Source organism: Lupinus angustifolius, unplaced genomic scaffold (genome assembly GCF_001865875.1).
Source record: "Lupinus angustifolius cultivar Tanjil unplaced genomic scaffold, LupAngTanjil_v1.0 Scaffold_420, whole genome shotgun sequence".
Lineage (NCBI taxonomy): Eukaryota > Viridiplantae > Streptophyta > Magnoliopsida > Fabales > Fabaceae > Lupinus > Lupinus angustifolius.
Window position 1 is genome coordinate 222,456 of NW_017727830.1, and position 12,794 is coordinate 235,249.

Genomic DNA, 12,794 nt, shown 5'->3' on the forward strand with positions numbered 1-12,794 from the left:
TATATTATACTACAATTGAATCTTGAAAGGGATTTAAGAGTTAATATAGTAAAGGAAATTTCATAAATGTCTTTGTTGAAACTTGAAACCATTCTCACCTTGACTTAAATCAAAATTTACCTTTCAACAATTAGAACTGTTGGATTTGTTTGAGTCTCTACTTCTACTAAGTAATTGTGATACATAGATAGGATGAATGCAACTGTTTATTTAATCCTACTTGGCCAAAATTGTAACCCAGTGACATTATTATCCTTTGATAGCTCATTTGAGCTATAATTGTTTATTGATTGAAACCTTGAGCTAGAAATGAAAATTTTATCTAGTCCTAGTTCTAGTCGAATAGGAGAGCTAAGTGTTACAATTATGTTATATGCAAGTTGGGAGAGATAAAAGAATGTATCAAAGAAAAGTGGAAAAAGAATGTGTTGTGATCCACATTCATCTCATAAACAAGAAAATAAAAACTAGACAAAAAATATTGTAATCAAAAGGTGAATGGTGGAAGAATGAAAAGAAAAAGAGGAAATAAAAAGTAACTTGTAGTACAAGTAGACATGATGCATAAGTTAGAATTTTCTCTCTTAGCTTATTAGAACTTTTGTATCTGGAAAAGGCATGTTATTTGTAGCCCAACCACATTACATCCTTAAGAAAGACCTTTGTGATCCATGCTAAACTTTTAGTACTTAGTTGTATGAGATGAATGTCAAATCTGATTCCATGTTATTTTTGTGCAAAGTTCAGAGAAACACTTTTTCATTTCAATATGAGTTGATGCATTGATGCATTTCTGGGTTGATTAACAATTAAATTTAATAATAAAAACATATCACTGACACATTTTTTTTGCTTGCAAGGAGTAACTTAGAGTAGCCTAAGTTTGCTAGAAACCATCATTTGGATTTTGATTGCATGATTTGAGCCTTAACTTTTACTTTTCTTTGGGGACAAACAAAGTCTTAAGTTGGGGAGAGTTGTTAGGTGTTAAAATTACCTTAATTCATAAGACTAATTTAAAACCTTTTAATTCTAAATACTTACTTTATGCATTCATAATTGGAATTTTGATGAATAATTGCACTAATCCCTTGAATTTATTTTCCATGATATTTTAGGATATTAGAAGGGCAAAATAGGGAAGGATTGGTGCCAAATGACAAAAAACAAGCAAAGTCACAAATCAGTTGATATGTGCCCAATGCAGTAATTGTGCTCAGTACAAGCCGCATTGGAAGGCACGCTAAGTGCAACTTGCATAGGTGAAGAGTCGGGTCAGACGAAGAGGTGCACTGAGCATACTGCTTCTACGCCCAGCACAAACACCAAAATGCATATCATTAAAAATATGTTAAAAAATCCAAAACAGAGATACTGAGAGAGTTTGGAACTGAATCTGGGATAACTCCTATGATGGTTTGATTTTCTTTAGTCCTTAGAAAATGTGTGTTGGAAATAAGATGTTAAAGTGAGAGATATGAGTGGTGAGTTTGTTGTAGGTTCATGGAGGAGGTATCACTTCTCCATAACTTATAATTTTCGGCATTGTTCTTTATCTTGTTTTGTATGAAGATGCTTAGCTAGATTATTCTCATGGTGGGACTTCTTGTATTATTCATTTCATGTAACATTTGAAATTGATTTATGAATAAATTAAAGTTTTGATTTTATGAATATCATCCTTTTTGTATAATGTTAGACGTACTTTTATGCTCAATTATGACAATGCATGCATATGTTCATATGATTGCTAGATATAGATTTATTTAAGCATTGCATAACTCTCAAACTAGATAGCAAAGGCTACTAGTCATAGAGGTATGTTTGATAATTCATATATCTTAATTTTATCAATCAAAATGCTAGATATAGAGCTCTTTTGATAAAGTGTTAGTATAGATGAAGATATTGGTGACTACGACAATTGAGGCGTACACTAAACTCAACTTCACATGCATAGACTGCTAGACATAGAGGTGTATTATGTGAGTTAAAATTCTTGATCTTGTTGATGATGCAAGCATGCATGAATGAGCATATTGTGTGTGCAAGCATACATCACATAGATTTTGATGAAGACAAAGGTTGATGAAAGATAGAGTGTGATAAACACAAGCATTGACAACAAAGATTAATGATCAAAGGACATGCTTGAAGGGATGAGAAAATCAACAAACAAAAAAGTCAACAATATAGTCAAGACAGAAGTTCATACAAGGCAAAGCATTCAAGAAGATTTAGAGGCTAAGTACTTTATATCTTTATTAGGTCTTAAGATTTTTATTTAGTAAGAGTCTAGGCAAGGATGAACCCAATGGAAGTCTCACAAGCTAAAATCAATCATAACTAAAATGAGACCTACATCCATACATACATGATTTACATACAAATGCATACATACATGATCCATATGTTTTTGGATGCATTTAAAAAGAGTTTTAAATCATACATCATTCAAAGTCATGCATCATACTTTCATAAATCATGTAGCAGGTTCATATATCATTAACATATCTTTTTGGAAAACCATTAATCGATTAAGAGATATTTTAATCAATTAAGCATTAATTTCTTTGGAACATGTTAATCGATTAGTATGGGTATAATCGATTAAGGTTTGTTGTTGTTTCTGTTTTCTGGTATTTTCAAGAACTCGTTAATCGATTAAATTTAAGGGATAATCGATTAACTATAGCTGAAAACAGAATAGATATTAACCCAATTTTTTTCATATTGCTTCACAATATACATCAGCATTGATTCAAAGAGTTAAAAAAACATATACGAAAAACAGATTATACATTGTTCTGAAAATCTTAAGCTCTTTCACTTTCATATCTTTAGAGATACTTTCTAAGTGTTCTTTTGAAAAAGAGAAAAGGGTGAATCTTTAGAAAGATACCCATAGAGCTTTATCGTCAAATCTTTTGTACAAAGAAACCTTGCATCTTAGTTTTATGTATTGTAATTGTGAGATTCACAGAGGGCTTTTTAGATTCTAGAAGAGAGATTAATCTACACAATTATGTGCACATATAACTTTAATGAATTCTAGACAAGGCAATAATAAATTCTCTTGGTGTGATTGGTATCACTATTGATAGAGAATAGGTTTGGGAAAATCCTAGTTGTTGTTAGGTGTGTGTCTCCACGAGAAGCAAGAGGTCTTGGTTTTGAGCGATACCTAGGTTGGGGCCTAATCACGAAAGGATAGGAGATCTTAGTAGGCGAGATAGAGAGGTCAAACCAAGTTTGTCAAGTTCATAGGTTCCAAGAAAGTAGCATCTTGCGTCTTATATTGGAAGCTTGTTTGTAAGAATACATAAAGATTTCGTAGTGAAGAAAAGTCTCCCAAGATCAGAATGGGTGGCCTAGAGGTAGTTTGCAAGTGGACCTGCAAACGTACTAGGATAAAATTTGTGTCTCATTCTTCTTATCCGTTATATTTTTATGTTTTCGCATTAATGTTGAAAGCGGATTTCACCACCAGGAACTCCCCCCTCAACAACAAAACGTGTCACTTGTTGAAAGGGATTTCCTAGTGTGCAAGTTATTTTATTTAATTAGAGTGATGAGTGATGAACAATTTATTTAGTGACTTTATTTATTTACTCCATTTTTGGGTTCCTTTTATCCATACCATAAAGGTCGGTCTCGTTTTATTAAGTTAACCATACCATTTCTTACGAAAGGTTGGTATCAAAGAATAATAAAAAGAACAAAAGAATAAAGTTAGTAGTTAATCATATCACTTCTTTCGAATGATTGGTATCAAGAATAAAGTAATAAATAAATGTTAGTTGCGAAAAAGTAAATGACTGAAAGTAAATGTTAGTTGCAAAAAAGTAAATGACTAAAAGTAAGTGTTAGTTGCTAAAAGTAAATGACAGAAATTAAATGTTAGCGGTTAGATTATTATTCATCACTCTTTTATTTTCAAGTGACAATCCATTGATTGGATTGCACTTCTTGCATATTATTCCTATGTACAAAATTACAAACCATGAATTGATTTGAACTTATGTTTATAGGAATCCTTAATCAACAAATAAAATTTATAAAGTTTAACACTTTACTATTTTACACTTGTATCTCTTTCAAGATTCAATGGTAGTATAGTATAGGGTTATGTCGAACCAAAGGGGATTGCATTAGAAGAGAATTATATAGGCATATTATAGCAAAAATAATGATATACAACTTTTTGATGATTTTGTGTTGTGTTGCATAAAAGTTAACTAAGAAAACATAAACTAATATTCACAAATTCTTGAGGAGAAGATTGGTTTGAAATATGGAATTATTTCTAAACTCAAATGATTTTTGAAAACATTAACAAGTTATGTATTTTATTTTTTGATTAATTCCTAACATCATTTCTAAATCCCTCATCTAGTTTTTGAGAGAAGAAGTGAATAATGGAAGTCCCTTTGAATGGTCGAAGAGGGCCTTTATTCATAGGAAACTAGGTCACCGCCTAGCCCTCTGTTTGTCCATGCTGGGCGCACCAAACCCTTCAGCATGGGTCTGGTTCATGGCTAAGTACCTTACTCAACTGCTTGGTGTTGACTCATCAAAGCTAGTTGTGAGCTACTTGACCAGACTATTATGGGCTATTCTGAAAATTACTTAGAGGCCTTATCAAGTGAGGTCATGCATGATGTCATAGTCGCTTGGTGGCTAAGTCAAGTTGACCCATTGCTGGTTTCAGCCCACCTAGCTTCTTAGGTGGCCCCGCTAAGCTCCCTCCTTGAGCAGCTTGTCCTGCTCTATCCAGGTGTGTGGTTCCTGTTGGGCGGTCCCTAGGTGCATGTTGAGTTGCCAGCTTCAGTAGGTTAGCTTGTGCCAGGCTTGAGTCTGGCCATGTGAAGTTTGTGCCTGACCGAGCCAAGTTAGTTGGCCGGTGTTGAGTGTCCACGCCAGGCTACTTAGTGAGTAGCTTCATGTTTTTGGTCCATGCTTGTGGCCAAGCACTTAGCTTTCCATGTGTGCATCAAAAATGGCTTATGTGGACACCTCATTGCTTGACTACTGTTTAGAATTTTTCTTCTCTTGATTTTTTCCTAAAAACTTCACACAAAGATATGGAAAAGAGGTGGACAAAATATATAACCAAAGTAGGACATTTTACCTAAAAAGTGTTGAATTAAGTTGGTTTTGCATGATTTGCATAGGATAAGTGCCATGAAAAGTGTATGAAAATTAGGTATTTTTGGCACTTATCAATTACATAATTTGCTCAACTTGACATGCATATCATTCTGTGTTAAATTGCATATTCTGTATTATGCATTTACTGTTGTTAATCATTTAAAAGATTGCATATAAGTTTAGTTGAATCTTGGTAATCTTAGATATCGAAAGAAAATTGTTTTCATAGAACAATAACTAAATAATCGATTAAGGTGTTTTCTTAATCGATTATCTGCAGAACGAGTTAATCGATTATAGTTGTGTTTAATCGACTAAACAATATGTAATTTTGTGTAATCTGTTTGTTTATCGAGCAACGGTAATTTTGTATTGTATCACCTATTCCCCCCCCGGACCTAAAACTTGTGTGTAAAGTTACTAGACATAGACCTTTATTTCATGACTTGCTAAATTGACTAAGACATTAGCTTTTAGTGGTTTTGAGGTCCAACATTGTGTAAGACTCATTCTTGAATTATTTTCTTGATTGCTTCCAAAGTTACGGAAAGTGAATAGGAATCAATCCCACATCTAAATTCCAAATTCCTTTTGTTATTATATTTTACATTTTATAAACAAACATCATCAAAAAACCTTTCGAAACTAACTTAGGATAGTGATTTAATTGTTGAAAGGCTAGATTTAGCAAGTCTCTATGGCTAGGATAAACCCCTTACCATTTACTCATTTGCGACACCGTTTGTTGATTTTATTCACCAAATTTTTTATTAGCATATATCATTTGATGTGAACCTCCTTTTGAGATCCTTGTTGAATGACTACTCTAGTAGAAAGCTTAAGTATTTGGGTGGTCGTGTGTAGGATGATAACTTAACTAACATGTAGTAACATAAAGAACAAGGTGTATGATGAATTTGTGGAGGGTAAGAAATGGAAATATAGAACTAGAGTGGTGTCACATTTAAGGATGGTTGATAAACCAGCAGTTGGATGCCATGAAGGGTGATTATCCCGGCAAAGTCCCTGCATTTGTCTAGCTAATAACCAAGACGAAAACTCTCACGATTTGCACTAAGAAATATGTTTAAGCTAGAATTCAAGATGTGTTCATTCATGAAAATGGACGTACATTTATAGGCACCTAAACTAGATAAGAAGACAACCCCCATTAATGAAAGTACAAGTTTTAAGAAAGCAATAAATGTCTCGTCTCCCACTAAGTCTTTTTGGGCAAGGAAAAACAAACATTTGAAAGGTTACATACACCATAAGGAAAACATGGGTTTTAGCCTAGAAGGGTCTTAAATCACTTATTTGAAAGGGAAATCACAATTATTCATAAAATGGAAGAATAATGGAAAAGATGCGCGACAACACGGTCGAATCGTAGATAGACCATGGTCATGTCAGTGCCTAGGTCTGCCTAGATGTCCTAACTCTTCAATGCAAAGCACTATCCTTGACCTCAAGTATTCTTCCTTCAATTGGGCTTTGATTAGGGCCACCACGAGTTGTTGCAATACTTATTTGGATCTTCTCATTCTTGCTCTTGTCATAGGCCATCTGAAGCATTTGAGTTCTTCATCTTGTTTGTCCTTGACCATGTAACTCCTCCATCACGACACTTTTCTAACTTTCTATCTCATTGTTGTTTGTAGCCTATTGAAAGTCAAACGAGTCTCCTAAACTGATGTGGAGATAAATTAAAGTCATATCTTTCTAGAGGTTTAATAGGATGTTGATTCATGTCTCAAGCAAGTAGATATGGATGCACACATTAACTCCCAATCGTCATGTTATGGAATGAAGCTTGTGAATGGCCATTGTCATTTTTAATTTTAACTATTTCATTGTTCATCGGAACCACACTTGATCCCGAGGTATCTCCATCCATCTTAGGCATCTATGTCAAAACTAACTATTTCAACATGTTGTTCATCAAACACTACATCCCTTCTAAGAAAAAACTTTCTAGAATCTGGATTCCAAAACTTGAACCCCATCATACATTTTGTATAACCAATGAAGATACATATTTACAACTTGGGATCAAGTTTAGGGATCTCGTCACTAGATATATGCACATAAATATATTAGCCAAAAGCTTATAAATTGTTATAATCAATTGGTTTAGATGTCCACACTTCATTTGTAACTTTACCATCAAATGAGGCTTTTGGTAATTTATTGATGATATATAGTGTCCTGCGCAGAAACATTTTGAACGTATAGTGTTCAATCTCAAACATTTGGTTCTCTATTTAAATGTCATGTTCATCCTCTATGCAACATCATTCTGATGTGGAGTATTTATTTACTAAATAAATGTCTTTGAATTCCATGTTCTATATAGAATTTCAGAAAATGTGGACCTTTGTACTATATATCATTATTAGACTCCACCTTCCAAATCTTCAACTTAACAAAGACTTTTGGTTTCTTCTTCCGAAAATAAACTCCTAGTTTGCATGAAAAAACATCAATGAAGGTTGCATAGTGTCGAGAACCTCTTAAATATTGTTCCCGAGAGGGTTCCCATACATCAATATGGGCATAGTTTAGAATGAACTGTGTTCTGTGATCATCAATCTTGAAGTTAAGCCTTGTTTGTTTCCTAAGTATAGATCTATTTTACATTTGTTTACATCCTTCAACATGACTTACTTACACAATTATGTCATGCCACACACACCTGTTTGCCACGGCCGGACATAATTCCCAGTCTATTTGTACTTGAGACATTTCCGCTACATTATGTTTTATTTGATTGTGTGATAGAAGTGCGGTTTTGTCCTATCTAGTTTGATTGGATCTTTTTAATCAAAATGAATACAATTTAACTATTTTATATATGTGTATATATCATCTATGTTGAAAGATGATATTTAATAAACTCGGGAGATAATATTAAAATAGTCTATGTGGTTCCTAGAAGGTAATGAAAATAATTCAAATAAGGAAGAGATTCCCTTAAAACGCAAATTAATTTAATATGTATAATAATCTCAAATATTCATTACGTTTACTGGTTTAAATCGTTACTTCTGGAAACAAAATGTGAGTCAACCCAAAATATGTTTGCCAATACAAAAATGACAACTTTATTCCGGAAAAAGCATGAAAAATATACCTCCATTCAACGAATTAATGAGTGTCCATAAGGATCACTTATATACAATAATAGAGTTGCTTGTGAAACAAGCAAGCTCCAAAACAGAAAAATAACAACCCATGCCTCAACTACCTTCTAACCAACTTAGGCCAAGAGATTTAAAAAGATCATAACCAAAAGAAGGCTAATGGAAAGTATTAAGACCAAGGTAAAAACTGAACATGATCCCAAGGATCCAAAAGATAATGTTTGTGTGCCAACAGCAATTCTGCTCCAGTGGTGCATGACCCATGCCTGGTGCATTTGGTGCAGGCCTTCAAGCCAAGTCTGCTGCATCAAGACAGTGCGCCCAGGCCTGGTGTGATGCACCAGTTCCATAGGCCAAACCTGGTGCGCCAACATAGTGCGCCCAGGCCAAACCTAGTGCGCCAACATAGTGCGCCCAGGCCAATGCGCCAACATAGTGCGCCCAGGCCAAACCTGGTGCGCCAACATAGTGCGCTCAGGCCAATGTGCCATCATAGTGCGCACAGACCAAGCTTGGAGAGTAAGTATTGAAAAGGATTAGGATTTGTCTGCAACCTGTTCAAGAGTAGAAATAGGCAGCAAATGGAAAAGTTTGGAGTGCAATCTCTCCCTAACCACATGACAATCAATATCAATGTGTTTTGTTCTTTCATGAAATATTGAGTTAGCATCTATATATCTTGCTGAATCATTGTCACAATAAAGAAGAGCAGGTTGTATAAAATGAACCTTAAAATTCTCAAGCAAGTAAGTCAACCATTGAATTTCACATGAGGTAAAAGCCAAGGCACGATATTCAGCCTCTGAAGAGGATTTGGCCATTGTGTTATGTTTCTTAGCTTTCCAAGAGACAAGGGAGTCTCCTAGGAAGACACAACAGCCTGTGGTGGATCTCCTAGAGTCCATGCAAGCAGCCCAATCAGCATCACTAAAGGCTTTTAGTTGTAGGATAGAGGAATTGGGATAGTATAAGCCCTGACCAGGGCTTCCTTTAATGTACCTAAGCACTCTGCAAAGGGCCTTATAGTGCAGATTAGTAGGCAGAGCCATAAATTGGCTTAGTTGTTGGACAGCAAACCCAATATCAGGCCTAGTGTTAGTTAAATACAGCAATCTTCCCACAAGTCTTCTATCAAGACTTGGATCAGTTTAGCTAGAGGAATCATCTTTGTGAAGCTTGGTAGTTTTAACTATAGGTGTGGGCACAGGTTTAGAGTCAAGAAATCATGTGTCATGAAGTATGTCCAAAGCATACTTTCTTTGGCAAATAGTTATGCCGTTCTTATTTCTAGCAATCTCAAGGCCTAGGAAGTATTTGAGGGGCCATAGGTCCTTAATCTTGAATTTGTCATTTAAGTGTTGCTTAACTTTGTTTATTTCAACCTTATTGTTCCCTGCCAAAACCAAATCATCCACATAAACAAGTAAGGTTGTAAAGGTTCTACCCTCATTCTTAGTGAAAAGGGAATGATCATGATGGGACTGAGTATAACCTAAGCTAATGAGGCACTCTGAAAGTTTAGTGTACCATTGCCTTCCTGCTTGCTTAAGGCCATACAAGGACTTTCTTAGTTTGCAAACTTTGTTGGGTTTATTGCAGGTGACCCCTGGAGGTATGTTCATGTATACCTCTTCATCAAGGTCACCATGCAAAAAGGCATTCTTGACATCTAGTTGATGCAACATCCAGTTTTGGCAAGAGCCAATGGCCAATAGCAGCCTTACTATTGTCAATTTGACAACAGGAGCAAAGGTATCAAAGAAGTCAATACCTTCAGTTTGGGTATACCATTTTGCTACCAACCTAGCTTTTGTATCTCTCTATATTTCCATCAGACTTATACTTGATCTTATACACCCACTTGCATCCTATAGGTTTCTTGTCATCAGGGAGATCATCTATGTCCCAAGTGTTATTTATTTCTAAGGCATTAAGTTCCTCCTGCATAGCCCTGATCCAGTGCACAGATTTTATGGCCTCATTATAGGTTTTTGGCTCATTGTTGGCAGTTATGCTCAGGACATATGAGGTGTGGTTTTTAGACAATGATTCATAGGATAGGACAGATGTGATGGGGTGGCACACCCTTTTGTTCTCCTTATGTTTACCTACACTAAGGAGATTACAATAGAAGTCTCTAAGATGAGTAGGGGGTTGTCTGACCCTATCGGATCTTCTAGGGGTGTGAATTGGTGAAGGATCATTATGAGGACAGTCTTGGCTTATCATGGAGTCAGTGTTCTCAGATTGATTAATATGGTCAGGTTCCTCTGAATGAATGTCATGGTTATTTTCAACCTCATGATCTAAGAAAGTTAGGTCTGAGTTCTCTACATAGCTAGTTTTGTCCTCTGGCTTATCAAGCTTATAGGGAAATATATGTTCATAGAAGATAACATGCCTGGAAATAAAGCACTCTCTGGTTTTTAAGTCAAACATAACATACCCCTTTGTCCCTGTTCTGTGGCCAAGGAAGACACACTTCCTGAATCTAGGATCCAACTTGGTCCTTTGTTGGGTGAGAGTAGATGTGAAACCAAGGCAACCAAAAACCTTGGTTTCAAGCAAGTTGGGTACACTCTTGTGGAGCAACTCGAAAGGAAACTTATGTTCCAAGGTTTGACTAGGTAGCCTATTAATTAGGTAAGTGGCATGTTGCACAGCATAGGACCAGAAGGCTTTAGGCAAGTTTGAAGGAAAGAGAAGGCATCTAGTGACATTTAGCAGGTGCCTATGCTTTCTTTCAACTACTGAGTTTTGTTGAGGTGTCTCAACACACGAGGTTTGGTGTAGGATCCCATGTTCTCTAAAGAAGTCAGGGATGTTAAATTCTACCCCATTGTCACTCCTTATGGCCTTGATGACTATGTCGAATTGAGTCTTGATCATTTTGACAAAGTCTTGAATAAGGTGTTTAACCTCAAATTTGGCTTTCATGAGAAAAAGCCACGTATGTCGTGAATAATCATCAACAACAGTCAGAAAGAATCTATGATTGTGCATGGAACTAGTCCCTATTGGTCCCCATATATCCATATGAACTAAGTCAAAAATATTGCTACTCTTATTGTTATTGCTAGGAAAGGGTAGTTTTGGTTGTTTTCCAAAGTGGCAGTAGTCACAAGCATTAAAGGGGCCATGATTCCCATATGAATAAGCTTTACATACAAATTTTAAAACATCAATGGAGGGGTGACCTAATCTAAAATGCCATAGATCAAAATTGTAATTGGTACAAGTATTGTTCACATTATGACTGTCTTTAGCATCTGTCCTAGTGATTCTCTTAAGGATGTATAGACTATTCTTTACTTCAGCATGTCCAATCATCCTCAAGGTAGTCATATCCTGGATGCAACATGTTAGACCATCAAAAATTAGTTGACAGTTCATATATTTTGTTAGCTTATAGATGGATATTAGGTTGAATTTGAAATCAGGCACATATAATACATCATGTAGAGTCAGGGACTTAGACAATGTGATTGTCCCTGATATACTAGCCCAAGTGGTGGAACCATTGGGCAAGTTTATGATTGTCGGTGCTATAGAGTGAAACATACTGAATTCATGCAGATTAGGACAAACATGATCTGTGGCACCTGTGTCCAAGATCCATAGAGATACCTTACCTGATACTTGTTGATCATCTTCTGCATCATCCCCTTCTTGTGCAATGGGTGTGATGCTGAGTTGATTTATGTTGTGATCAGATTGGTTGGCTCCAACGCTCTGCAGCAGGGATGCTAGTTGAGCATATTGCTCTACTCCAAAGTTGTATCCTTTTGCAATCTGGGTCCTTGAGCTTGAGAGTTCCTTCTGATTCTCAGGCTCTGCGTTGTTTTCAGATGTGGCAGTATTGATCATGTTTGTTGCTTGTCTTGTCTGATTTTGTTGATAGTTTGAGGGGAATCCATGCTTGAAATAACAAGTGTCAATTGTGCGACCTTCTTTGCTGCAATAGGTGCACACTTTGATGTTAGCCTTCTTATAGAATTTTGCTGACCCCCTTCCCCTTCCTTGGTTGGTGTTGTTTCTTCCATAGTTGTTTCTTACATTCCAAGATTGACTCTGCTCATCTTGATGCATATTCCCTTTGTTGGTGGAATTGAAGAGGATCTTGGTTCCTTGGGTACTTGCCTCCAATTGCCTTTCTTGTTGGACAAGCAAGGAAAATACCTTATTTATGGATGGGAGAGGTTCCATTAGGAGGATCTGAGCCCTGCAAGTACTAAATTCTTCATTTAAGCCCTTCAAGAAACATATCACGTATTCATTTTCACATTGTGCTCTTATCTTTTCATAAATTCCACAAGTACATCTGTTCCCACATATGCAGATGGGCATTGGTCTAAGTGCTTCAAGATCCTCCCATCGAGTCTTTAGATCAGTGAAGAATTTTGATATCCCCCTGTCCCCCTGCCTTATTGAGTGGACTTCTTGTAGGAGATCAGACATATGAAAGTAATCTCCTTTTGAGAACCTTTCCTTGAGGTCCTC

At 35.9% G+C, this 12,794-nt stretch overlaps 1 protein-coding gene across 1 annotated transcript; it reads right to left on the reverse strand.

The window, feature by feature from the left end:
- Window positions 1-8,830: 8,830 nt before the first annotated feature.
- LOC109341272 (uncharacterized mitochondrial protein AtMg00810-like) lies at window positions 8,831-9,343 on the reverse strand. The gene has a single exon (XM_019579137.1). The coding sequence runs from the start codon at window positions 9,341-9,343 to the stop codon at window positions 8,831-8,833; it is 513 nt and encodes a 170-aa protein (XP_019434682.1).
- Window positions 9,344-12,794: the final 3,451 nt, after the last annotated feature.